The 27,393-nt window shown below is 43.8% G+C and overlaps 1 protein-coding gene and 1 non-coding gene across 6 annotated transcripts in view; both read right to left on the reverse strand.

Annotated features, from left to right (window-relative positions):
* The window catches only part of Nap1l4 (nucleosome assembly protein 1 like 4), a 34,628-nt gene that overhangs the window by 2,485 nt on the left and 4,750 nt on the right, over positions 1-27,393 (reverse strand). For 2 of the 5 annotated variants that reach the window (XM_075972874.1, XM_075972873.1), the window contains exons 2-15: positions 22,354-22,384; positions 20,686-20,744; positions 19,687-19,786; positions 17,069-17,210; positions 16,823-16,909; positions 14,928-15,059; positions 13,586-13,657; positions 11,654-11,793; positions 8,807-8,952; positions 6,826-6,848; positions 6,321-6,440; positions 5,543-5,572; positions 4,658-4,714; positions 2,929-2,964 (exon numbers count right to left, since the gene is read on the reverse strand). In XM_075972874.1, coding sequence (XP_075828989.1) covers positions 2,959-2,964; positions 4,658-4,714; positions 5,543-5,572; positions 6,321-6,440; positions 6,826-6,848; positions 8,807-8,952; positions 11,654-11,793; positions 13,586-13,657; positions 14,928-15,059; positions 16,823-16,909; positions 17,069-17,210; positions 19,687-19,786; positions 20,686-20,744; positions 22,354-22,367 — 1,128 coding nt within the window. In that variant the 5' untranslated portion in view covers positions 22,368-22,384 and the 3' untranslated portion in view covers positions 2,929-2,958. Of the gene's footprint in view, positions 1-2,928; positions 2,965-4,657; positions 4,717-5,542; positions 5,573-6,292; positions 6,441-6,825; positions 6,849-8,806; positions 8,953-11,653; positions 11,794-13,585; positions 13,658-14,927; positions 15,060-16,822; positions 16,910-17,068; positions 17,211-19,686; positions 19,787-20,685; positions 20,745-22,353; positions 22,385-27,393 lie in introns of all 5 variants that reach the window. The other 3 variants (XM_075972875.1, XM_075972871.1, XM_075972872.1) reach the window with 2 other exon arrangements.
* Positions 12,836-12,962, reverse strand: LOC142851468 (small nucleolar RNA SNORA54). Its single transcript, XR_012910786.1, has one exon. It is a non-coding gene; the product is annotated as a small nucleolar RNA SNORA54 (small nucleolar RNA).

Raw genomic sequence — 27,393 nt, forward strand, 5'->3', positions numbered from 1 at the left:
CAGGCAGTGCTCTTAACCGCTGAGCCATCTCTCCAGCTGTTATTTTATTATGTGCATGGGTGTTTTGGCTCCATGTATGTCTGTGTATCACATATGCTCCTAGTGCCAGCAGAAGTCAGAAGAGGGGGTGGTCAGATTCCCTGGACTAGAGTGAACCACTGTGAGTTGCTCCTAACTGCTTAGCCATCATCTTTCTATCCCCAATAAAATAAATTTATTAAAAGCAATTCTGACTATTAGTTGGCATGGCTATGGGGATCTGATAAGAAAAGTCTGCATTGTGTGAACATTTAAGGTTAACACCAGAAGTATTTATGGTATGACACGCTCTACCCCCAGACTACCTTGAGACACCACACTTCAGAGGAAAAAATATATACACAGTGTCAAAACATGCAAGGGGGAACCTTGGCCTGGTCTGACCTTTACTTTTTTTCAATTAAAAAATTATGTGTGTGTGTGTGTCTATGTAAGGGTAGGCATTGGATACTCTATAACTGGAATCACAGGTGGTTGTTAGCTACTGTGTGGTTGTTGGGAATTGAACCTAGGTCCTCTGTGCAAGAGCAGCCAGTGCTCTTAACAGCTGAGCCATCCATCTCTCCAGCCTCTGAACTGACTGTGACAAGAACACAGGGACATACTGAGCTCTCCAGGTTGGGACTCCCATCTCTACCTGTGTCTCATGAGCCTTGTAAGTCAACAAGAAACCCAAGCCCCGAGATGCTACGCTATTCTTAGGTGTCAACTTGACTACACCTGGAATTAATTCAAGCCCAAGCTGTTAGGCACTCCTGTGAGGGATTTTTCTTGATTAGATTATTTGAGGTAAGAAGACCCACCTTAAATACAGGCCACACTTATGTAAAGAACTCTGTCTGCTTGCCCTCACTCTAGCAAATCCATTCCTTCACTGGCATTAGAGTCTACCTCTTTGCAAATCTGACACATGTACAGGATCAGCTGAAGACAAGCAGCCTTGTGGACTGAACAAGGATCAGATTTTTCAGCTTTCCGTTGGGAGATAGCCATTGTTGGAATGAGTTGTTTTTCTAGAAAACCCCAATACAGATGTGATTCAAGCAAGAGCTGTCAGAAGATAGCCAAGGCTAGACCTAGAGGCAGTCAACACAGTGGCCAAGGTCACTTACCTACTGACCTAGAGAGCATCAGAGAGGCAAGGTGTCCCAGGCGAGTACAGCAGGGACAGGAGAGAGGAAGGCAAGCGATGCACACACAGGAAGGGGTGTGAGCTCCATGGGCTGGGGTACAACTGGGGTTCACTCCCAGCACAGAGGGAAATAAAAAACGCATATGGAACAAGAGGCATTGCAGGTGGAAAACTGGTGGACCAGGAGTGGGTACCTCCTACCTGCTTCAGAATACAGGCATCCTGTACTGTTCCTAAAATGAAGTGGCATTTTTTGACAAGAACCTAACATTTGTGTCTTCAATAAAACCAAATGTGAGGGTGTAAAATCCAAAACACAGACCACAGCAATGTAGGATGAAGCTGCTAGGGAGCACAACCCTTACTAAGGTGGAAGAGGCCATCGGCAAGGCAAGAGTGATGAGGCTTAAACAGGGATGCTAAAGCTCCAAACCCCACCCCTGCCAGGCAGCGGACAGCAGTGTCCACTGGTGCTCTCGCTGAGGCAACAAGATTTTGAAGGAGATTTTGCAAATAGGATACTTACTGGCTTTGGCCTGTGACATAGTCAGAAACTAAACTGTAACTGTACTGTAACACCTGCCACATCACAAATCTTAATGACAATATGACCACTCAAGGCTAGCCTGCGTATCAATGGAGGGAGCTAGAACTTAAAATGCACAAGCAAGCAGAAACCTTGCCCACAGGACATAAGGTGCAGCTGTCAAGAGCACAGTGGAGCTGAGACCACTATGCCAGCTGCACGAAGGAGCAAGGCCCATACCAAAGCTACCTGAAGGTGGATACCTCCCATGGTCTGCTGCTACTATGGCCTTTATAAACAGTATCTTTAATACTGCCATCAACTGCACTTAACTGCTGGAGTAAAGATGGCTCCACAGTGAGCCCACCAAGGACAACAGGTCGAGTCTCTGTAGGACTGTGCTGTCATTCCGGACAATTCCTTATCAACTGTTGTCTTCACCATGAAGACAGGGGCCTACCCAGGAGATGGGACGTGAGATCCTTACGGCCCCTCCCACTCTTCTTCCTTCCTTCTCCTACTGCAGCAGTAGTTAAAATGTGAGCACCCACAGGAAGGCCTTGTCACTGGCAAGGGTCTCTCCTCCCTGCTAGTAGTCTAAGGGTCAAGGACGCTCTCCAGACTACACAGGGAAGAAAAGGTGCCTCATACCATCATGTCCACAACTGGCTGTCACCCTCCAAACAATCTTGAAGTGGGGCTTTATAGTCTCCACACTGGCAGGGACTCCCGCCAATCTGACCTAATCTTCTGTTCACTCACTTGTCTGCACAATGCCTACTTCAATGTATAAACCCAGCAGACACCTACACAAATCCAGGGTAACTATAGCCAAAAGGTGTCTGAGTCAGCATAGTCATCAGGTAACTCCCCTACTAGGGCTGTGCCCAAAATGGCTCCAGTGGCCATCCTGCCAGCTGCTGACCCCCAGAACCTCTTGTTCGGTCATGAGTGACAATGTTCCTCTCCACCCCCAAAGTACAACTCATTGCCTAGTTAACAAAAAACCACCAGGCCCTGAAAACAGGAGCTAAGTCTCACTGGTCTGCTGGTTTTACAAATGCATTTAGCTGTGGAGCCCTGTACAAACGCTGCTCACAAGGCCTGAGGAATCATAGCTCCTGCACAATGTGATAGACTTCATCTGTCTATGACCCAGAAGTCAAAATAATGCAAAGAATCAAGTACAGACAGCAGTTTGGAAGTTAGGTATGAACAGATTCCACCTTACCTAGAAATGCATGAATGATTAACACAAAAATTACACCTAAATGGGGAAAAAAATTGAAAGGAACTGTCAGCATGAAAGAAATGAAATGTACAGAATTATACAGGAAGCAACAGCCACATTCTCATGATACAAAAGGCTTCCAGTAGGGGCAGGAGCAGCTCCAGCACAGCAGAGCTGCACTCCTTCCCAAGGTCAGAACCTCATTCCCTCTTACAACAAACAACTCCCAGACAACAGTTTCAATGCAATTTTTGTGTGCAGATTCTAGTAACCCTTCACTTTGGAAGATGCACGTGAAGCCACAGAACCACATCTTGACCCAAGGACAGCAGGACATCCCTTGGACTGCTCACAACAACAGCTCACCATTGTGCCCCATTACTTTTGTAGCTTCTCTCCACACCCAGATAATGCAAGAGGCCGGGTGTCCAAAGGGCTTTTTACTAATCACATGATCACCCGGGTGAGAGGCTCTCTTCAAAACCAGGGACTGAGAAGAGACAGAAGGCTCTGCAGGGTGACAAAGGGGAAACAAGAGGAAAAAGAAAAGGGGGAGAGGGGATACACCAGAGGCTAAGTGAGACAAGCACAGCACAAAGGCCAAGGTACACCACGTTGAAGTGTGCATGTGACAAGCTGCCCTGGTCCCTGCTAAGCTAACTGACGGTGAATGTGTGTCCAATCAGTGCCTACAAGGCATGAAACATGCCTCCCCATCCCCAGGCTCACCAGCAGTCTCTGTGACCCAAAGGAGATCCTTAAGGAGAATAGCATTCGTGGCTATGTCAACAGCCCATATCTCATTTCTCCCTCAAGAACCTCCTAGTGGGTGCATGCATTTCCAGTAGGACAGCAGCCACAGCACCAAGTCATTGCAATGGCAGTTGTTAGCACACACTCCACACAGGGAAAACAAGGACAACAGACAAACACTAGCCCAGAGACGCAGAGCACAGGGACACCAGGCAGGGGTGCATTCTACAGACCCCACATACTGTCAAACACAAGGCAGTATGACTGCACTAGAGGTGTTCAGGGAATTCTGTCATCAGGTGCCCACAGTCCCCTAACAAGAGTCTCCTGAGGCCACAGAGGAAAACCACAAACTTAACAGATAAAATTGGAAACACAGCCTGTCCATTTTTTTTTGTTTTCTTTAGCCAATCTTCCTGTTCTGTTTTCAATCATAATCACTTGCTGAATCTTTTCAGCAAGTGTGAATGTGAAGTTCTGACCACAGTCTAATGCTCTCTTTACTACAGCACACAATTCCTGCCAGGTCCTCTATAGACAAACATGGGTACTTCCTGTTATAGCATTCTTCTAAGGAAGAGCTGGAAGCCACAGGTACATGCTCAAGTCTATAGAGCAGAACAACACCTCGTTGAATCAGACACCTAATGCTTCAGGCACATGAGGTGTCTTCCCTCAACTGCAGATTTTTTTAAAAAAATATTTATTTATTTACTTATTATGTATACAATATTCTGTCTGCAGGCCAGAAGAGGACACCAGACCTCATTGTTGTGACCACCATGTGGTTGCCGGGAATTGAACTCAGGACCTTTGGAAGAGCAGGCAATGCTCTTAACCGCTGAGCCATCTCTCCAGCCCTCAACTGCAGATTTTTTTTTTTTTGACATAAGTATTACTAGCATCACTGCCTCAAAATGGGAACAGTTTCAAAAGTCCCACTGTGCAGTACTCAGGAAGTCCTCAAATAACTAACCTTGGGGTTAACCTCAGCATCATCCTCCTCTTCTCCCTCCTCATCTCCTTCCAATTCCTGTATTAAAAGGAGACAAAAGTAAAAGGTGACTAGGGCATCACCTGAACATGTAGAAAAGTGACACACAGCTTATTCTCTACAACTCAAACCAATCTTACCAAAGGAATCAGAGATAGATACGCGGTAGTTAAGCACACTAATTGCCCTCGTAGAGGGACTGAATTCAGTTCACAGGACGTATGCTCATAATCACTGGAAATTTCTCCTCAAATCTGATGCCTTCTGCACTAAACAGGAACCAGCAGCATGCAAGTGCACATATATGTATGAGTATATACACATGAGCATAAATAAAAATTTCTTTAAACCTTAGAAAATTATTTCTTTAAAAATAAAGGGGGATGATGACAGATTTAGCTGAATAGATTGATCCAGAGGCTCAGTTTCCTGTGGTTTCTGCTTTCCAAAAGCAAATCACAGTGGAGACCTGCTTTTGGGCCAGTCACTGACAATTACTCTGCGTATCTTTTTGTTTTCAGAGATAATTTGGAAACACTTATGAAAACTTAAGATATTGCTTATAAATGCTTACTAAGGTACTTTGGGGGTTGGGTACTTCGAGACAAGGTTTCTCTGAGTAGTTGTTCTTGGCAGTCCTGGAACTCACGTTAGACCAGGCTGGCCTAGAACTCACAAAGATCCTTTTGTCTCTGCCTCACAAGAGCTGGGATTAAAGGCCTGTGATACCACCACCCAGCTAAGATACATTTTTATAAGTAACAAGGTCAAAATCAGAGCAAGGCCCTTTGACCTCTTAACTTCAAACAAAGACGTCAAAGCCACACAAGGCTGAGGGGAGAACACTATATATAACTTCCTCCTTACCTCCTCTTCTCCCTCCTCGCCTTCTTCAAACTGCAGGGGAAAACAGAAACAACTTTAATTTCTAGAACCATGATATAGCCCCAATACCAAACTTATAAGCACCCTGCTATGCTAAAGGTAGCACGAAGCTTGGTGCTGCTGCTACAGAAGCAGTGATGGCTCGCTCCATCCAGGTGTCCGAGAGGCACATGCTGTAGTTGCAGGCCCAGCTCAGCCCAGCAGAGCAGCACTGTGCTGTATGATGAGGGACTTTCCAGTATTGAAAGCTGCTCAAAACAAGAGTTAAGGATGGGGAGGAGTAACAGTTTGTGGTTGGAGCATGCTGGATAAGCTCCCTTTCTATCTTCAGACTAAAACAGAGGCAATTAGAGCCATTTGGACTCAGTTGAGAAAATGCTTCCATGAGATGTGCCTAGAGGCATACCAAAGGTATATTTTCTTGATTAATGATCAATGTGGGAGGGCCCAGCTCACTGAATGTGGTACCACCCCTGGGCTGGTGGGTCATTTACTTTAAATAAGGCTGAGCAAGTCAGTAAGCAGCAATCCTTTATGGTGTCTGCACCAGTTCCTGCCTCCAGGCTCCTAACCTTACTTCCTTGGATGATGAACTACAACCTTTAAAATGAAACAAACCCTTCCTCCCCAAGTTGCTTTTGGTCATGATTTTTCATCACAGCAACAAATACCCCAACTAAGACTAAGGCTAAACTAAGTAAATCAGCTGCCTAGTTGCATACAGGAATTTAGGCATTTCATACCCCCCCAGCCCACATACATTGTCATCGTCCTCTATGGCTTCCCCAGTGAAGTAAAGGACAGCCCGTGGCACGATTCGCTCACGGAAAAAATGCCCAATTTCAAAGTCAGAGGCTAAGGTGAACTCGGAATCTTCATCCTGAGAGGGAAAACCAACACATTAACTCATTTCAGTAAAGACATGCTTAGCACCCTTACCCTACCTTCAGCCCTTACTCAGAATCATCTACACTGCTGGGTAACAGTCCCCACATTCAAAGCCACTTAAAATGGCCTTATTAAAGTCAATGTTGAAATTGTACTATGAAACAACATGAAGGCAAAACAGAAGAGCAGATGGGCTGCGGCTTTGCCATTTGTCTACGTTTCAGAGTAGGGACACTGGGGTCTCTAGTGAAGAGTAAAGGACAAGCATGAAAAAAAACCAAACATTTCTCCCCAGGCCCAAGGTATAATGACTTCACTTTAACTACAGAAACAAACAGAGCAGGAAGGGATCGGAGTGCCTATTCAGGAAATCTTACCAGAGATTCTCCATCTCCAGACGCTAGAAAAAGAAAAGACAACACACATTACAATGGCTACCAATGTCTTAACATCCACACTGAAGGGAACCCAGCTGGCAGACCCCAATGAGGCACCATGGCACCTTGCAAATAATTTTATAAGCCCTATGGGTTATACTACTTCAGCTAGAGAAGGCTATGGGTCAAAAAAGTCTGCGTTTGAAGGATGAGTAAGAAGTAGGTGAACCAGCTGTCCTAAGCTGGCAGTCTATGAACTGCTGCCATGTAGGCTGACCCTGTGCACCGTACAAATGCTGAATTGTACATGCCTATCTGTTATGGAGGAAAAATTTGTGCAGTCGGCTGACAACCCTGCAGAGAGAGTACAGCTTGTCAAGGCTGATTTCATCCATGAGGGTCAGTCTACACACAAGACCATCAGAGTGGTACTGACATTCACCAGCCCAAAAGGAGACGTGGGCTTCTTGTCATACATACTTTATGAAGCTAAAGGAACCATCACCTGACAGATGATTTAGATCTTGACTAGCAATGTGCTGAGTTAATCCAATCCTCTCTGTTCAACCTGTGGTGCCAGCACTTCTCACACGGCTCACACCATTTAGTGTCACAGCCTGGCATCATTCATTGTTGCAATGACAGTGTTGGTTGGATGAGCACTATGCACAAGAGACTGCTGCCATGTGGGCAAGGCACAGGGTCTGAGGGCTAGAACCCCAACTCTCCAGGGACAAGCACCCCAGCACTTGCCTTCTAGACCAATCCACCCCCGCCACCATCCTTCGTTCTTGATCCTGTTATGTGCAGCCTGACGAAAATGCAGACTGGAAACTGAACGGGCTAACTTCAGAGCTGTGCTACTGTCAATCACCACCCCTAACATCATGTCTGCTTATCAATCCCACTTTCGCTGATGCTTTAAAACAGGTTTAAGAAAATTCCCAGAGAAGCCAACTTCTCCCTCTCTTTCTCTCCTTCCCTCATCTTTCTTCAAGACAGGGTCTCACTATGTAGCCCTGGCTGTCCTGGAACTATGTAGATCAGGCAGACCTTGAACTCACAGAAATCCTCCTGTCTCTGCTTCCAAATGCTGGTAAGAAAGGTGTGCAGTGCACCACTATGCTCAGCGAACTGACTCTTGAAGGCTCAAGAATCCTTTACCTGGGCTCCAGAGAGCCAGCCTGGTTCAACACATCAGTGTCCTCAAAAGGGACTTCCTTACACAGGAAACTTGAGCACTGAGCTTATGGGCGTTTTTATTTACGAAATCAATATACTTTGTATTTTCTGGGCTCAAAGAAATCATAAAAATGGCCATTACAATAGTAACACCCTAATGTCCCACGAGGGGCATTTTAGTAGACAACAGCAGTGAGTTCTGGGACAAAACCAAGTCAAGTGCCCAGATCCAGCGAGGGACCCACCTAACGTTGCACACATAACTCTGTATGTGCTGACCTTGGCTACAGGGATGGACATTTATATCCAATGACGGTCCCTTCATACCCATGCTCTAATACTGAAAAAGGGTCTGTCAAAAAACTTTCTCAGAACTGCCAAGAGTGCAATAATTATTACAAGGCTCAAGGTTTCATCTTCATTGTATAGCTCAAAAACAAAAAGCTTCAGTGTTGCGGTTTTGTTCCCAGCTTTTAAAAACTGTAAATCTATGTACTTGTGTTTATCACATAGAAATTATAAATAAATCCCTGTGCTCTATTAAATTGTGTAAAACTAAGAAAAACTGAATTCATAGGAAAAAGAAGCTGTACAGGTGATTCTGAAGCTTTGCACTCTGACTGGTTTGAGCCAGGAATGGTCCTAAAGACTGTACCTGCCTCTTGCCTAGGAAGCTGGCCTGTTCCCCTCCATGTTCAGGAAAGAGATCATCCTCTCCTGAGGTGCACACACAACTCCTGAGAACGAAGCCAACATGAAGAAACAACTTCACATAACACACTGAGCTGACCCTGCCCACCTTTTAGGGGGCTGAAGAAGTTGAAGAAGGACTCATTGGGCACTTGCTTGGTGATGGTTCGCACGGTGCCCCGGCCCTTGTGCTTCTGCTTTTTCTTGATGGTTTTGACTGTGACATTTTTTCCCTTCTTCCAGTCAATTGTACACCTGCAGGGACAAGGCATCTGTTATAGACACTTGCTCTAAGAGAAATCCCACTACTATCCAGGAAGGAAACCACAGCCCTGTGGAACTTCTGACACCACTAATCTGGAAACCAAGAAAAATAACCCAAAGCCCATCTGTATGACAGCTCACAAAAGCTAGCTCAGTCCCATCATCCTGGAGTAATCAATGCTCAAAAACCTTACAGCTCCAAAATGACAACAGCATTCTCTCCACTGGGATTCTGAAATGTATCTTTGGTGCAAGACCCTGCCAAGTGTGTATAATGTTCAAGAGTGCATCACCTGCAATCTCTGAACAAACTGAGGATTACCACACTAACTTGCTATGGGACAATGGTCTTGTACTTTGTAAAGATTTGTCACTTGTACTTTTGTTGCCAAGATGAAAAGAAAGCAAGATGAGAACACCTCACTGATAAAGGTACCAAGCCACGTGGCTAACATAGACAAGAATAATGGGCCAATTTATGAGATAAAAATTAGTTAATAAAAATCTGAGCAAATAGGTCAACCAGTTATAATTAATGTAGATCTCTGTGTGTTTCTTTGAGAGCAAATGGCTGCAGGACAAAAATATCTGTCAACACTCAAGTACTCAACTCAGAAGTCAACTAAGCATGAGGGGCCACTTTCTCACGTATGGTGGTATCTGAATGATGTCTGCTCAGGAACACATGATAAAGCCAAGTCCTCTCTGATGTGGGAAGTCCTTCTGTATATGTGTTGCTTTTATTGGTTAATGAATAAAGAAACTGCTTTGAGCCTATAGCAGGGTATAACAAAGTTAGGTGGAGAAAACTAAACTGAATGCTGAGAGAAGGAAGAAGAGTCAGAGAGAAGCCATGTAGCCTCACCAGAGACAGATGCTGGATAGAATCTTGCCGGTAAGCCACAGCCACGTGGCAATACACGCATGAATGAAAGTGGGTTAAATTAAGATGTAAGAGCTAGCCAATAAGAAGTTAGAGCTAATAGGCCAAGCAGTGATTTGATTAATACAGTTTCTGAGTGATTATTTTGGGAGTCTGGGCAGGCGAGAGCAAACAAGTAGTCTCTACACCACCTCTCCCACAAGACAGACTGTCCTCAGGAAAATATGTTCGCTAGCCCTAATTACTCCAAGCCTTTGAATTGGGATTTTAATGAAGCCCAAATCATTTAATGACAGTAACAACACTGAGCTGGCTCTTCAACAGTCAATTTACCAAACAGTGAGACATAGCCATGAGTCAAATTTAAGCTGCATCTCTACCAAGTGACCTAGAAACTAAAACTGACAGGCATCAGGTGGCAGATGCAGTGCCAAATTCCAAAGCTGTCACTGGGCTGTGACCTGCATCAAATTTCATCACTTAACAAATATTAATGCTCTTAGGAATTTGGGGCTTTCATGGGCATGATGGTGCCACAGCCTTTAATCCCAGCACTTGGGATACAGAGGCATGTGGAACTCTAAGCTCAGCCTAGTCTACAAAACAAGTGTGAGGCCAGCCAGAGGTACATGAGACCCTGTCTCAAAAACAATCAAAAACAAAACAAAAAAACAAACAAACAAAAAAACACTTCAAAGTGGGCTAAACAAAAGACCAGGATTTGCTCCCCAGTACCCACATGGCAGCTCACAACCATCTTTAACTCTAATTTCAGAGCATCTGATGCCCTTTTCCGACCTCTGTGGGTAAGACACACATGTAGTACAGATACACATGCAGACACAACACTCACACAAAAAAAAAAATATCTTAAAACTTGGGGCTGAAGCCGGGCAGTGGTGGCGCACACCTTTAATCTCAGCACTTGGGAAGCAGAGGCAGGCGGATCTCTGTGAGTTCGAGACCAGCCTGGTCTACAAGAGCTAGTTCCAGGACAGGCTCCAAAGCCACAGAGAAACCCTGTCTCAAGAAACCAAAAAAAATAAATAAATAAAAATAAAAAAACTTGGGGCTGAGGACACAATCCAGTGGTAGAGCAATTGGTCTTACGTGTAAAGGTCCTGTGCTAAATCTCTAGTGCCAGAGTGCCACAGAATATAAACAAATAAGTCTGGCAGTGGCAGCACCTACCTTTAATCCCAGCACTTGGGAGGCAGACGCAAGAGGATCTCTGTGAATCTGAGGGTTTGAAGCTAGCCTGGTCTACAGAGTGAGTTCTAGACAGCCAAGAAAGGCTACAGAGAAAAACCTGCCTTGTAAACAACAAAATCCCTTCCATCATGGTGTCTAGAGAACTCAAGACCTGGGCCCTTTCAAACAGAAACTGAGCACAAGCCTGAAAGTACATCTGAACTTCAAGACAGACTTTTTAAGTATATATGTATGCATGTATGTGTGTGTGTGTGTATAATATATATATTATTGCATATGCCTTTAATCTCTTTGAAGCAGGGTATCCTAGAATGTGGGGCTCATGTTTTCTTGACTAAGCTGGAAGCTTACAAGTCCCAGCAATTTTTCTGTTATATGAGCACTAAGGTCTGAACTCCTGATTGCATGGTCATCTCTCCAACCCCTAAGACTTTTTAATTTTTAATATCATTCTCATTTTCTATCTTTTTTCTTTGTTGTACACAGATCTTGCTGTACAGCTTAGACTGACCTTGAACATGCACCCCCTACACCCGAGTCTTCACTTTGAAATTCTAAAAGCATTACTGCTTTTGTTTTAAAAAGACATGTTCTTACCCATCACAGTCCACAATTTCAGGACCTTCAAAAGAAAACGGGTCAGCCTTGTCTGGTTCTGATTTCATCTTGTATGTTTTCGTCAGGACAGGATTGGTGAAGTAGTCATTGGGTTCAAAGTGAAACTCTAGTACAAAAGACTGAAGTAAAGATGCAGAGTCAGAACTACCTAATGTCTGAAAACAGAACTTAAGGAACCATCTCATGGCTACAGACCTTCCTACTGAAATCGGCACTGGCAGCCCCACCCTTCTCCTCCCTCTCTGCAGGATCCTTCATGGAAGGAGGTGAGAGGAGAGAGTCAACTGCTCCCTTGAAGCTGCTCAGTACTCAAGAGAGCACACAGGAAACAATACTTGCAGAAAAATAGGTATTCCAAAGCCACATGGCAGCAAGAAAAAAAGACAACTCACAAGTATGCAAAAAAAAAAAATAAGCAAAACTGGGAGTGGTGGCACACTCCCAGTACTCGGGAGGCAGAGACAGGCAGATCTCTGAGTTCAAGGCCAGCTTGGTCCACAGAGTGCTCGAGTTCCAAGACAGGTTCCAAAGCTACACAGATAAACCTTGTCTGGAAAAAACAACAACAAAAGACAAACAAATGAAAACCAGCCAATCAAGGTTGGGCATATGCCTGTAATCCCAAGGACATGGGCAGTAGAGGCAAGAGGGGGCCACAAATTTGGAGCTAGCTTACTCCATATTCTGGGTTAGCCCAGGCTACACAACAAGACCCTATCTCACAATAATAAAAAGATTTACATGAAAGCAAAAGTATAACAATTGAATTTGGATGAACTGAAAGTAAAAAAAAAAACAAAAAACAAAAACTCAGAGAACCTCAACACTGCCCATTCTGGAAAGACAAGAGCTCAGGCCACAGTCAGAGCCTTGGGTAGGAAGGGACCTTCTCCAGCCACTTGAGTAAAAGGGCAGCCCATGACCAAGGGAGGCAGCAAGCATGCTAAGCTCCCACTATCCATGACCCCATCTTCAGAACAACAGCCAAATGTGACTTCTCACAAAGCAAAGATAGATGTGCACGGCTGCCCCTGAAGGACTGCGGATAAAGAAATCCTACCCACATTGGCCTATCTCCATCTGTATACCAGGGCCTGGGGTAGAGATGAAAGGACAGATCTAGGTCCCTCTCAAGATCCTTTGCTTAGCCCCTCATAGCACGTGTGTCTCCAAGACCTGAAACTGAAAGCCACTAGCCAGCCAGTCAGTCATGTGTCACTGGAAATCCTGTAGCACTGGAATGGAACCCGCCAACCACAGCAAGACTGACAGGTTACGAACAGTGCTCCTGGGGAGAGGGTCAGACTCAGCAAGCACCAGCCCCCACACATTCTAGGTTAAGTCCATCTTCCCAGAGGCCAGACACCTCCCATATTTTAAGCCGTGTTAGAGTAGTTTTCAGTCATATCTACTAATGGTTATTTTAGGTTAAACCCACTCTCCTTAGTATCTAGATTTCTGTACTACTGTTGTTCATGTTTGTTTATGCTCTTCCTATTCTTTTAAAAAGGGATCTCACTGCTGTGATTCAGGCTAGTCCTGACCATATTCAAGTAATCTACCTCCCTTCTGGGATTATAAACTCATGCCACCACACCCTGCTACCTCCATGTGACACTTAGGAAAAGTATGATGTGCTGATCATCTCCACCAAAGAAAATCTAGCAACTAAACTGGAGCCTGACCAGTGATAACCACAGGCCAGCAGTCACCAGTCTGTATCCAGCTGACTCCTCGTCCCTGGGAAAGGATATAGTCTGTGTTATTAGCCAAAAGTCCAGCTCACACTGCCAACAGTAGCACCAAGGGAAGCCTGATGAGCACACATGCTCAAGACTGCCAACTCTGAATGACAAGAATCACACCTTTTTGCACCTTAGCCAATCAAGAAGGAGCTTGGTCAGTACTCACCATAGGCTGTCCAGGGTCTGAAAACTTGACTTTAATATCTTGCAGGTGTTTCAAGATTGGTTCATCATATTCCTAAAAGAGAGAGAACCTTGAACAACCACAATTCATGGCAGTGATAGTTGTAAGTGTCCCAGATGTTGGGCAATTGTCCTATTGGAATTCTGTCTTTGTCCAGTATTAACTTCTAGAAAGCAATGCAAATCCGTTCATTATGTATCTCTGGTGGCAGTAACAACATGTCAAGAATCAGCTGCCACCTGATTCTAGAATGGCACCATTGCTACCACCAATGCTGGCTGTAGGAAAGCCCCATGTTCTCTTGCTTGACACTAACGCTGGCACAGTGTTACCAAGATTTCTGGCATCTGAGATGACAAGGCAAAAGGCTTGGTGATAAAGAGATGGCTTAGTTTGTTGTGGGTCTTCCTGCACAATATCCACTAGTGACAATAAATATCCCAAATCTCATGCCACTTCCATAAAGATCGCAGATTATGTCGAAGCCTAACATATAGGAGCCAAGGACTTGCATGGCTCTATGCTTTCACAGTGACTACTGCTTACACCTGTACTGTAAAGACCTGTGCTGTATAGTAAAGTCTAAGCAACAGTCACTGTGAAAGCAAGAGAAGAAGCTAAAGGAATGGATTCTCAAAATGACACACACTTGTGACAGGTGTAGATTATTAATTTTTTACTCTGAGATTGGTGTTGAATAAAGCTCTAGGAATTAAGCCCACTAAAGGTTACCTTCCTGATTTTAAGTTCTTTTGACATAACAGGTAAAACCAAACCAGCAAGAGGAGGTCATTTAGTAGTTATTAAAAAAAGAAAAAAAACCCAAAGACAGTTCTGGAAGCAGGCTACACCAAAAGCTGTCACATCTCTGAGGCTGAGAGACGAAGCATGGAGCTCTCCACTGATAACGCCTCACACTATGCACCAGATCTGAATACCTAGCAGCCTATCACCCATCTAACTGGTACAAATGAGAACCAACATGGAGGTGAGACTCTCCCCCAGCTCCCTGTTTTCACATAGGAAGAATCTCAACAAGGTCTTAGGTGCAATGCTGGACTTTGCAGGAGACTGCCTCTCAAGCTTGGTGTGAACAGAATTGTCAGCCTTGCCAAGAACTACAAAAAGAGAATGCAGTCCCTACAGCAAAGACCACTCCCCTAGGGATCAACCCCCAAGAGAAGACTTTTCATCCTTCTAAAAGGACCTCCCAGCACCCAAGTAAGCAGTGTGTAATACTAAGGCAAGTCCCTCAACATACTGCAGGAGTTGTGCATCACCCCAATCTTTTCCCACTTATACCCAACAAGCAAAAGCCCCTCACCTGCACCAGCTCACTAAGCATATCTACGTTTCTGAAGATGGTGAACCAGAACTCAGGGATGCCTTTGGGGGTCAGCTCTTCTGCTGTTGCTGCTTCTTTCTCAGCTATAACTACTTTATTCTTCATATCTCCCTACAAAACAGAGTCAAAACACAAAAGTCACTGAAAACACAAATTTACACACAGCTCAAAGTCTTACTGAAAGACATTATTTCAGGGTCCATCACACATTTCCTTTTCCTTCTGTGTGTCTCCAAACGACGGAGTTGGAAAAGGCATTCATGACACTATGTTCACATGTAATTTCACAATGAAATGTCCTATCAAGGGGAGAAACGGAAAAGGTGGCAAATTGCCACCAGACTTGTGAAAGAATGTCCAGTCTGTCTTGGTGAGCTTCCTGTCATCATACAATGAACACTACAATGGCTTCGAGCAGACACACACACGGAGTCATATCCATATGATTACTATAAGGGCGGAGAAAGCCCTCGTTCAAGCCAGGAGTGGTAGTACACACCAATTATCCCAGCACCTGAGAGGCAGAGGCATGAGGACTACCATAAATTTGAGAGCAGCCTTGTCTGCAGATCAAGTTCCAGTCAGCCAAGGCTTTATAATGAGATCCTGTCACAAAACAAACCCCAAGAAAACCTGTCTGCTGCAGCAGCGTTGTAATCAGAAAACTATTCAGTAATTTGGGCATGCAGTTCCCAGGAGAAAGAGCACATAAGTACTGGGCAAACACCAGCACTGTGACCACAAAGGCCACATAGCACCAGGGAAGAGAGACTTGTTTGTAACATAGCCTCAGGAAGAAAGTCGATCAAAGGAAGTTGAACCAAGTAAATTCTGATTGCTTGTTACAACAGTCTATGATGGAGCAAAATGAAAAGACTGTTAAACCACCAAAATGGGCTTTTCATGGGTCATAGGGAGCAAACTAATACAGAACCACAGCTATGCTGAGTGCAGTAGCATATGCCATCTCTGAGCTTGAGGTCAGCTTGATATACACAGTGAGTTCCATGTCAGGCAGGGATACAAAACAAAACAAAAACAAAGCCATATAGCCACAAAAATTAAACATATTTCAAATAGATCCCTAAGAAAGAATTCTACTAAACCAAAGCTACCTATTATCTAACCACAAAATTACACTGACAGGGGGCTTGGGTGTGACTCAGATATGGAGAACCTGCCTTTTGCTTATGAACCTCTGGGTTACATCCCTAGGACCTTTAAAAAAGCAAACAAACCAGGACAGAAGTTAAAATTAACTTTGCACCATGCTGGACCTTTACATGGCATTTGAATGAGACTGTCATAGAAAATGAATACAACATCATGATGCTGGTCACTCACCTGCCTGCTGGTCTAGAGACAGAGTGAAGCTGAGCAGCCTGAAGTCTCCAGATGGTCCCCCTCCACATGTGCCTACTCCTTAGTAAGGGGGAACATGTACAGTTCTCACCCATGCTAACTTCTACCTCCTCTGGGCTCAGACTTTCACTGGTGTTACAGTTAGTTTTGTTCTGGAGATAGGGTCTCACTATGTAGACCAGGCTGGCCTGGAACTCAGATATTTATCTGCCTATCTCTCTAGTGCTGGGATCAGAAGCATGTTCAATCATGTCTGGCTCACTACAAGCAATTTTTACCTGCCTAACCACTGAGAAAGGTCCACAACTCACTTTATGATAACCAACAGCACTGTCTCAGATGTCAGAGTGTCACCAAGGAACCATGCACCCAGTCAAAGAGAAGGGAACAACTGCAGGACTGCTCTACAAAGCTTTGCTGAGAGAAACAATGAGCAGAAGAACAAGGCCTTGAGTTCACCTTCCAATACCACAAAAGTAACTAGGATTAAACATTCCACAACAGAAACTCACAGCCAACTTGTCTTCTTCCTCATTCTCACTGTGCCATGCTGACTCTGCATCCGTGGGCTCCACGTCACCAGTGATGAATTCTCTTCTCTGCATTAAAAGCCAAGAGTCCATCAGCACTTTAGGCTCTCTGCAAACTCAAAAGCTAAGATATTTACACAGGACTCTGAAAAGACAAAGTCCCTGGGTGGTACTGTGTCTCACACCACAGGAACGACCACATGAGGCAAACACATCAATGGTACACACCTTGTCAAAGAGAGGTTGGTACAAGGCTGCATACTTCCTCTCCAGGTCATGAACTTCCTCGTAGAACTTGGCTTCTATGTGTGCACACCTCACCTGGAGCTGCTTCAGAGCATTAATTCTCCTTTTGACGGCTTTGGGTAAACTACAAGACAACAGGAAATAAAGCACTGAGTGCCAGCAAACAACCAGCACATAAACATACACCCTGACTATAAAGAGTTGCTAAAACTCTACATGCAAACAAGCCTAGAGAAAAGAACAGATTCAGTCAAACCAGGTGATACACGCCTTTAATTCCAGCAGAAGCAGGTGGATCTCTGTAAGCTCAAGGCCAGCCAGGTCTATTTAAGAAGTTCCAAGACAGCCAGGGATACGTATAAAGACCCTGTGAGATATTGAGGGGGGGAAGAGGAAGGGAAAAGAGAGAGAGGGAAGGAAGGGGGAGAAAGGGGGGAAAGGAGGGACGGAGGGACTAAGGAAGCCAGAAAAGACACAAACTGCCAGATGGAAAAACAGGGTCATCTCATATCAAAAGCAGAAACAGGGAATCAGTTTGTAAATTGCTCTTTTGTCCCAACCTAACTGCTGATGAAAACAGACCAAAGGAAGCTGGGCACACTTGCAATCCCACCATGTAGAAGGCCACAGCAGTAAGAGTAGCAGGAGTAGAAGGTTATTCTGGGCTACACAGAGACCAAGGAGGAAAAGTGTAGTTACAAGTAGAGCACTAACCTAACATGCAGATGGTCCTTGTTCAATTTCCAGGAAAACACACACACACACACAGAAGAGAGCTAGGCATGGTATCATGCACCTCTAATCTTAAGTCGATGTAGAAGGTCAGTTATTTAAGGCTAGGCTTGGCTACTAGTGAATTCAAGGCCAGCCTGGGCTACAAAAGATTCATTCTGTGTCTAAAAGAAACAAAGACTGGGGCTGGAGAGATGGCTCAACACTTATGAGTATTTGCTACTTTTACAGAAGACCCAAGTTCAATTCCTAGCACCCATGTTGAATGGCTTACCCACCTAAAACTGTACCTCTCGGAAGATCTGATGCCTATAGCCTCCACTGGGCACCTGCAGTCAAATGTGTGTGCATATATATGCATTCATAATTTTAAGTAAAGAAAACCCACCAAAGAGATGGCGCAGTGGGTGAAGGCACTTGCTGCCAAGCATAATGAATGACCTAAGTTAAGTTCCTAAGAATCACAAGATGGAAGGAGAAAATCGACTCCTTCAAACTGTCCTCTAGATTATCAGAAATGAGTTAATCGAGATATGAGAATTAGCTAATAAGAGGCTGGAAATAATGGGCCAGGCAGTGTTTAAAAGAATACAGTTTCGTGTAGTTATTTCGGGCATAAGCTAGCCATGCGGGAGCTGGGCGGGAACGCAGCCCGCCGTGCCACTCTACATCCATGTACACAATAGGATGATAAACAGCAAAAGCCAAATCACAGACAAGGACCAGACACAGGCAAGCTGACAGGCACATGGGCCCTGATTTTGGCTGTCTAAAACTGCATGGACACATGAAGTCTACAGACACCCACATACAATTTCATCTAATCACACCTGCTAAGAGTTTCTTTGCCTCTGTTCCAGAATTTATTTTTTGTTTGTATGAACACTCCTAAAATCAAAAGAAAAAAACATGCCAGACAGTGGTGGCACATGCCTTTAATCCCAGCACATAGGAGGCAAAGGCAGGTAGTTCTTAAGTTCTGAGGCCAGTCTGGTCTAGAGTGAGTTCGAGGAAACCCAGGGATACACAGAGAAATCATGTCTCGAAAAACCAATAAATAAATAAACAAATAAAAGAAAAAGAAAAAAAATTTAACTTTATAAAATTACTTACAATCCCCCAAAATAGTGCCCCCAGGTTAAAACTTGTTCATAGAAAATCTGAATGCAGAGTCCATATAAGCACCCAGTGCTGGCCCAAACACCATTCAAGGCCAACCAGCACATATGTGAGGCTGTGCTCACAAGCTGTCACAACTCTGTGCTCCATCCTAGTGAGCAAATGCCACTCCATATGCACACTTACAATAGCCAGAAAACCAGACATCATTCTCAACTCCTTGACTACACCCTCACTACACCTACTCTATAAAACAACAACTGCATATAAGGTACCTGTGCACTAGAGGCTGGACTCAACCCAGCATAAGAAAAGCAAAACAGGGCAAAGAAAACCTGTATCCACTAACTAAAGCCAGAAAGGCCTCTAAATGGACACAAGGAAGTGTGCAGTGTCTCCTCCAGTTGTAGCAACTATGCCTCGGAATCTGAGATGGCTCATCTCTTCTAGAAGGCAGACAGGGAAGCCCTTAGAAGTGCTGCCCAGAGTAGGCATCTCATTTCTACTGTACAGCAAGGCCACAACATGGACCTCCTAACAAGGGTAAAGGTGTAGGTGTCCAGCAGTTAGCCAGTACTCTACCAGCACTTATTAGCTGAGTTCTCTACAATCCACAAGGTGGCACTGTGCATCACCAAGTAGACAAGATGAGCTAGCTGATCCTGAGAAATGAAAACCATACTTGTTCCTACTCTGAGGCATAGAAATGTTTGTTCTGTTGCTTGACATCTCACTGGCAATGTACTCACGTTTCTATGTAGCTAGAAGGAGTGTGAGAGACGTTGTCAAGACGTTCCTGCAAAGCTGCCAGCACTTGTGGGTTCTGCATCACCTGGTCTGTGAGCTTTTCTATGAGTTGAAAAGACACTAGAGTTATTCAGCAGCCAAGAACCCAAACACCAACATGGATCTCAGGCTTGTCACCCTACCTACACAGGAGGCCGAGCAGGTAAATACCATGCCAAACAAGACTTTATCTTAAAATAAAAAACCACAAGAGAGCCAGGGCTATAACTCAATGGTTACCTAGCACATGACACCTTGGGGCTAAATCCACCACAAATGTGTTTTAGAAGTACACATTCTCAGCCAGATGTAGTGGCATATATGCCTTTAATCCCAGCACTTGGGAGAGGCAGGTGGATCTCTGAATTTGAGGCCAGCCTGGTCTACAAAGTGAGTTCCAGGACAGCCAAGACTACACAGTCCCCACTCCCAGCTCAGATACAGATTTTTTTTTTCATTTTATCATCATTATGTGTATGTGTTCAATCAGACATGCAATGTGCATGAGAACAGGTGTACATGCTCCAGAGCCTGTGTGTGGAAGTCAGGGGGTCACTTTTGGGAGTTGGTTCTTGCCTTCCACAGTGGATTCTTGAGACTAAAATTCAGGGTGCCAGGTCTACAATGATGAGCCACCTTGCTAGCCCATCACATACAGATTTCTCATGGGCAGAGACAGTTCGTGCGAATTTATTGACACAATGACACATCTAGATTTGGCTTCAAAATAAGCAGGAAAGGAAAGTTGAAGGTGCAAGTCTGATTAGCATTCTGATGCCCAGATCATGTAAAGGCCAGCACAGGAGCAGGGTCGTGGTGTTCTCTTTCATGGCGTCTGAATTTCTAATCACTACAGACAGAACTCCTTTACTGCTACTATAATTATTGTAACAAGTGGTCCTGGAAGAGACTCACAGACACAGATGGAAACCCTCAATCACTGCTTTATCCATAGCACTGACCTGTACTATTGGCATTTTTAGCAGCTTCCACAGAATCTGCAGGGCTTCCATCTGAAAGACTAAAACAAGTTTACAAAGTATTATAAACAGAGTCCTAAAGACAGCATCATCTGGCATATTTAGTGATTTTCCAATGTACTAGGGATCTGTGCAGCAAGGAACTTCAGGTCAGATGAAGATAACACTTACTGGGTATGGTGGTACAGGCGTTTAATCCCAGCACTTGAAAGAGGCAGATTTATCAGGACAGCTAGAGCTACATAATGAGACCCATGGGGGCGGGGACACAACAACTAACTAACAAACAAAAAGGGAAAAAAACAACACTGACAAAGGTGAGTTATCTAAGGGAGAATCCCTCTAAAAGATCGTAACCAGCAGGGTGTGGTGGCACACACCTTTAATTCCAACACTCCAGAGGCAGAGGCAGGCGGATCTCTGTGAGTTAGAGGCCTACAGAGCAAGGTCCAGAACAGCCAGAAACAGAGAAACCCTGTCTCTAAGGGAAAAAAAAAAAAATCACACCCACCTAGCTCCCCTCCCAACACACAGGCTGTTCTGCACTAATCTGCAACTGTTTTCTTTTTAAACTTTATTTAACTTTATTTCATGTACATTGATATAACGATGTCAGATTCTCTGGAACAGCCGTTACAGACAGCTGCGAGTTGCCATATGGTGCTGGGAATTGAACCCACAGTCAGTGCTCTTAACCACTGAGCCATCTCACCAGCCCCTAATCTGCAACTCTTGCTAAAGCTTCTTAATTTCCCCTTTTAGGTTTGAGACAGGGTCTAACTCAGTATCAGTAGTCCTGGCTTCGTGGGTGCTGTGGTGACAAGTTTTTTTTTTTATCTCGTTTTTAGTATTTAAGAGTTAAAAAAAAAAAGAAAAAGAAAGAAAAAAAGAAAAACTTCTATGTGCCATGTGTGGTGATATACTAGTACTTAGTACTTAATCCTCGTACTTAGGAACAGAAACAAGAGGATCTCTGAGAGTTTTGCATATCCTGAAGCATACAGAGTTCTAAGCCAGCCAGGGCTACACATTGAGATCCTGTCTTAAAAAACCACATAAAACCCAAGAACAAAAAATATGTTTATGCATATGTCCATATGTGGGTGTATGGACAAGTGCAATGCCAGTGGAGGCCAGTCAGAAGAGGACCTCAGATTCCTAGAACTAGAGCTTGTGAGCTGCCTAATGTGAGTTCTGGGAACCAAACCTAGGTCTTTGCAAGAGCTATATAAGCAAAATAAAACAACATGCATGAAAATGCTATGATGAAATCTATTATCTTTTACGTCAACTAAAAAATTAAAACAGGCACTCAACTAACACTGACCTTGAACATCACACACACACACAAAAAAAATTCCTTCCATTCCTGAAAGCCACACTAGGTAGCAACCAGGATTTTATCAAGGATTTCATCAAGGGTAAGGAAGTAGGAGTTAAAAGTCAAGGAGGACAGGAAGTATATCTGCACAAGGTCTCCAAATACCAGTGTCTGAGACAGTTGGCATCTGACATCAATTTCTTAGCCAGTAAAAGGGAGAGAATGGGCCATTACCACTTGACATTTAAATTATTTTAACTTTGAATTCTAGTTTCTGAATTACAGTGGACAGCAGCACAGTCCAATAAACAAGGTTCATTTTGGCTTACCTGTTTTCTGCCATCTGAATGTCTTTGTCTCCTAAAAATGAGAAAGTTAACAGTTACATTCACCAAAAAACGTATTACTCTTCCAACACCATTTAATCATGGCAATCTACCAGATGTGGCTGTTCAAACCATTTTGCAGGTGAAGGAAAACAAAATGCCCCAGATGTGACTTGAAGTTATTTGAGCACAAACGTGTCTAATCTCATAGATGGGTACTATTAAGATCTAGGTTTCACTAGACTGTGCACGTCTTTAAGCTCAACAACTGGGAGGCAAGCGGCAAGCAGATCTCTAAATCTGAGGCCAGCCTGATCGTGCCTCTCCCGGAACTAGCTTTTGTAGACCAGGCTGGCCTCGAACTCCCAGAGATCCGCCTGCCTCTGCCTCCCGAGTGCTGGGATTAAAGGCGTGTACCACCACTGCCTGGAGGGTTATTTTTGAGAAAGCATCCCCTGTACCTGGCCTCCCACACAATTTCTGTCCCTCCGATTCTACCTCTCCTGAACCAGGATTACAAGCATGCACCATCATGCTGAGTTTATGCAGTGCTGGGCTTCATGGACACTACAAACTAAGCTAGATCCACGGCATTCTTACTGACACTAAAGTGACCAGACTTTGCAGGAAAAAAAAACAAAACAAAAAACAGAACCCTAACCTGCCTTCTATCTACAATAAATCTAGCAGATCTACATAGCAATTCTAACCCAAACAATTCAAAATCATTCACTGTTGTTTAAACTGTCTCTCAAATACTCAGAGTAATGATAATTCTATCTGCCCTCATCTTTTATGTCCTCTGCACTTTAAAACACTGAGAGACACTCTACCATGACTACAGTGTAAGAATGCTTGATCTCAAGGCGGCTTCTTTACTTTAAAGGTGTGATGAGTTGAGGCATCATACAAAGCCCTTCCCACTTGTCCAGTGCACACAGGACTTTCTGAAAGCTGTGCTGGTGCAGGAAAACAGGAGACTTAAGAAAAACGGTTCCAGGGCTGGAGAGATGGCTCAGTGGTTAAGAGCACCACCTGCTCTTCAAGAGGTCCTGAGTTCAATTCCCAGCAACCACATGGTGGCTCACAACCATGTAATGAGATCTGGTGCCCTCCTCTGGCGTGTGGGCATACATGGAGGCAGAATGTTGTATTCATAATACATAATAAATAAATCTTTTAAAAAAAACAAAAAAATCGGTTCCAACCAAAGTGATGTACAACTGTTTTACAGTTAACTCAACTTCATCTTCTATTAGGTTTTTTTTTTTTTTTTTTTTTTTTTAGTTTTTCGAGACAGGGTTTCTCTGTGGTTTTGGAGCCTGTCCTGGAACTAGCTCTTGTAGACCAGGCTGGTCTCGAACTCACAGAGACCCACCTGCCTCTGCCTCCTGAGTGCTGGGATTAAAGGCATGCACCACCACTGCCCGGCTTCTATTAGGTTTTTATTGTTTCAAAATAAAATGTGTGCAGATGGCCCATGCCTTTAATCCCAGGGTTTGGAAGGCACAAGTCAAGTATTCAAGGACCGACACCCTGATCTACAAATTGAGGTTCAGGCCAGTGAAACCCTCTCTCAAAATAAAATGCACAACATGCACAACGTGGAGGCCCAAAGAGGCCAGAGGTCAGAGTGTATGGGACTTGTTTTTAGTTCATTCAAGATTATTGTGCTTCTAACCAAAGGTCCCACCCTAGTTGTAAATCAGAGTTCTGCTCTCTCAAGGCTCCTGTCAACAGGTGAGGCTAGTTGCCAGACCCCTGCTCCTGAATTAGTGAAGTAGTTGGTTCCTACCTAAAACAAAAGTCTAAGGATCCAACTAAGTTCTAGTTCCCTTTATGGAAATAACTTGGGATTCCACCCAGGGAGTGGTTTGCCTAGGGCTTGAGTCAAAGGCATTAGATGAATGTAGCCCATATGACTTTCAATTTGTATGTTAATGCAGTCCTCTTTCTCTACTCCTACCTTTTGAAATAAGGGGTGTGTTAAGCTGTTGGAAAAAAAAGCATGGGCGAATTTTCAGTACTCAACTGAAATACTCTCCCGATACTATCCTATATGTTTCTGCGTTTTATTATTTTCACTCGCGTCTTTGTATTCTTTACTATATTTCTAAATTCCCACGCCTCCACTCTGAAAGAAAGGTATTTTTGTCAAGGCTGTCCCCCCCCCCCCCAGGCCCCAGCACAAAAACACATCACCTGACTATCGTCTCTGTTTTTGTTCAAGACAGGTTGCTTTTTTTTGCTGTCTGGGAACACTCACTTTGTATACCAGGCTGACCTCTGCCTCCCACAATGCCGGGATCACCAAAGTCCTAGAATAAATTTTTGTTTGTTTTTCAAGACAAGGACAACAAGCCCTTGCTGTCCTGGACTTGCTCTTTAGTCCAGAGATCCACCTGCCTCTGCCTCCCAAGAGTTGGTATTAAAGGCCTGTGTCACCACTACCTGGCTTTTTTTTTTTTTTTGAGACTGGGTTTCTCTGCAGCTTTAGAGCCTGTCCTAGAACTAGCTCTTGTAGACCAGAGTTCACCGTCTGCCTCTGCCTCAGGAGTGCTGGGATTAAAGGCGTGGGCCAATACCGACCACCTAGGATCTACATTCCTTATATCTACCCTATAAAGCTCACCACTCTCAATGCCAGCAAACACTATTGCCCCAGATGGCCAAGTCAGAGGCTTTTCTACCATACACTTTTGGTTTGTGGTCTCCATAAACACCTTAGTGTAGTTTCCCACCCCTTGCCATTCTTAACTTGGATGGCAAGATTTTCATGGAAGATTTTTGGGTTAAAAAATGAGCAGATCTCAATAAATACCACTGAGCTGTTAACACACTTGCACTTCCTACACTTTGGCTCCACAATTACAGTACCCCATTACCTTTCCATGACTAACAGCATCTTCTCTAGACCACACTCCCAGCCCAGCATCCTTTCCCAGCAATACAGTCTTCCTCTGTGCCTGGGTCTTGCCATCCATTAACCTAGAAGTCATACCACCTGAACCAATTATGAAGGTCATTTGCCTCACCACAGTGGTAAAGCAGGCCTGCCCTCCTCTAAAACACATGCATAGACTATCTTGCCCTGTCATTCTATCCCCTCCCTGCGCAGAGACCAAACTCATGATTGCTCACTTAGCCATGCACCACCCATTATTGTGTTTACCAAACACTGAAAGTTATAGAGCTATCAATTTGCAGGTATGAGAGAAAACCCCATTTTATTTTAAAGGTTGGAATGATAAGTTTAATGATAGTTTTATGAAGCCACAGTATTAAGCCTTGTTAGACAAACTACTTTTAAAAGGCATCAAGAGTCAGACATATTGATGCATGACTGTAATTCCAGGACTTTAAAAGTATGGTTATACTGGCTATATGGCAAGTTACAGGCCAGCCTGGGCTACAGAAGTTATCTGTCTTCAAACCAAACCAAAACCCTGGCAATCAACTTAGATAATAACAGACACCATGAATCCTAAGTTAATAAAATACATAGGTTTAGATTCCATTCCAGAACTAACATGCTGCTTTTTTATTTCCGGAAGACACAACAGTCCTATTATAGATTCATCTCCTTTATTTCCCCAAACATCAAAAACTTTTCAAAGGAAAAACTTTTTAAACTTTTGAGGCAAACTTTAAACTGGCCACTTCTTAAAGATAAAAACAAAAGCAACAAAAAAACTTTTATGCAGGTGTAGCCTATGTGCACAATACCCAAGAAGCCAGAAGAGGGCACAAGATCCTTCTGCAACTGGAATCCCAGGTGGTTTTGATCACCACACGAGTCATGAGAACCAAAGTCATGTCCTCTGCAAGAGCAGTCAGTGCTCTTAACAACTGCTATCACCTAAACTGGCACTCCTGAAAGGCAAAGGCTTTATATTATCTGTTTTCATAAAGTCAAAGATCCTCAAAGTCTTACCACAAGATAAGCAAATGATTACTATTAACCGAAACTAGCCTGAAGAGATAGGTCAGTGGATAAATGTACTTGCCATCAAGACTGATGATCTCAGTTTGATTACTGTACCCCACCCGATAGGAGAGAACAGACTCCCAAAAGTTGTCATCAGACCTCTACATATTGCATATGCACATTATGTACATACACATAAAGAACCCTAAAGAACAATAACTTGGTTCACAGCCAGAAAGATGGCAGAATGACCTAGCGAAGCTTAGGATGTGTGCTCAGGTTCTATAAGAGTACTTACTGACTTGCAGCATCTTAGGACCATGTCAAAGGAGCAAAAAAATGACCTGTTTATTTTATTTATTTTATTTTATTTTATTTTTTTGGTTTTTCAAGACAGGGTTTCAAAATGACCTGTTTAAAGAAGGAATCAGAAAAGGCCCCTAGGACATCCCAATTTCCCCTGGCCAGTGAGTGAGGCCAAGACACTGGACACAGTCCATCACCACTCCTAGTATACAGAAACACTTAAGCCCCAGGGTCAGATTCCCAGACGTGCACAATGTGTTGGTAACTGGGCTGGAGATGCAATGCAGCTCAGTAGTAAATCACTGCCCAAAAAGCAGAGTGCCTAACTCCATTCCCAAAAAAGAAAGAAAAGGGCTACTAGTCAACATTCATTTACCCTTTTAATTTCTGAGTTGTTAAATACAAAAGGGAGCCAGGAAGATTACTTTGAGTTCAAGGCCAGCCTGGGATACATAAAACTGTCTCAAAACTGTTGTAGTCTCGTAACTAAAAGGAGTGGAGTATATTTGATTCACACACCAGTAGTCTTTATTTTAACTTTAAACTAATTTAAACAATACTTAATGCCTATTATCTAGTATATATGGCCTTCCTTCATCTTTTAGCCTTCATCACAAAACTTAACTAAACCAGTCTTTACCACAAAACTTAACTAAACCATCTCTCTAATCTCTGCCTGTGAAGTCACAGAGTTAGAATAATAAGGTCAGCCTCAACTGAGATAGGAGAACTTCTCTCAGAAAATTACAAAGTAAACTTTAAGAAGTGAAACTTAGTAGAACATAACTGCAGGACACCGAGGAAGTGAG

The sequence above is a fragment of the Microtus pennsylvanicus genome, chromosome 5 (genome assembly GCF_037038515.1).
Source record: "Microtus pennsylvanicus isolate mMicPen1 chromosome 5, mMicPen1.hap1, whole genome shotgun sequence".
NCBI classification, from domain to species: domain Eukaryota; kingdom Metazoa; phylum Chordata; class Mammalia; order Rodentia; family Cricetidae; genus Microtus; species Microtus pennsylvanicus.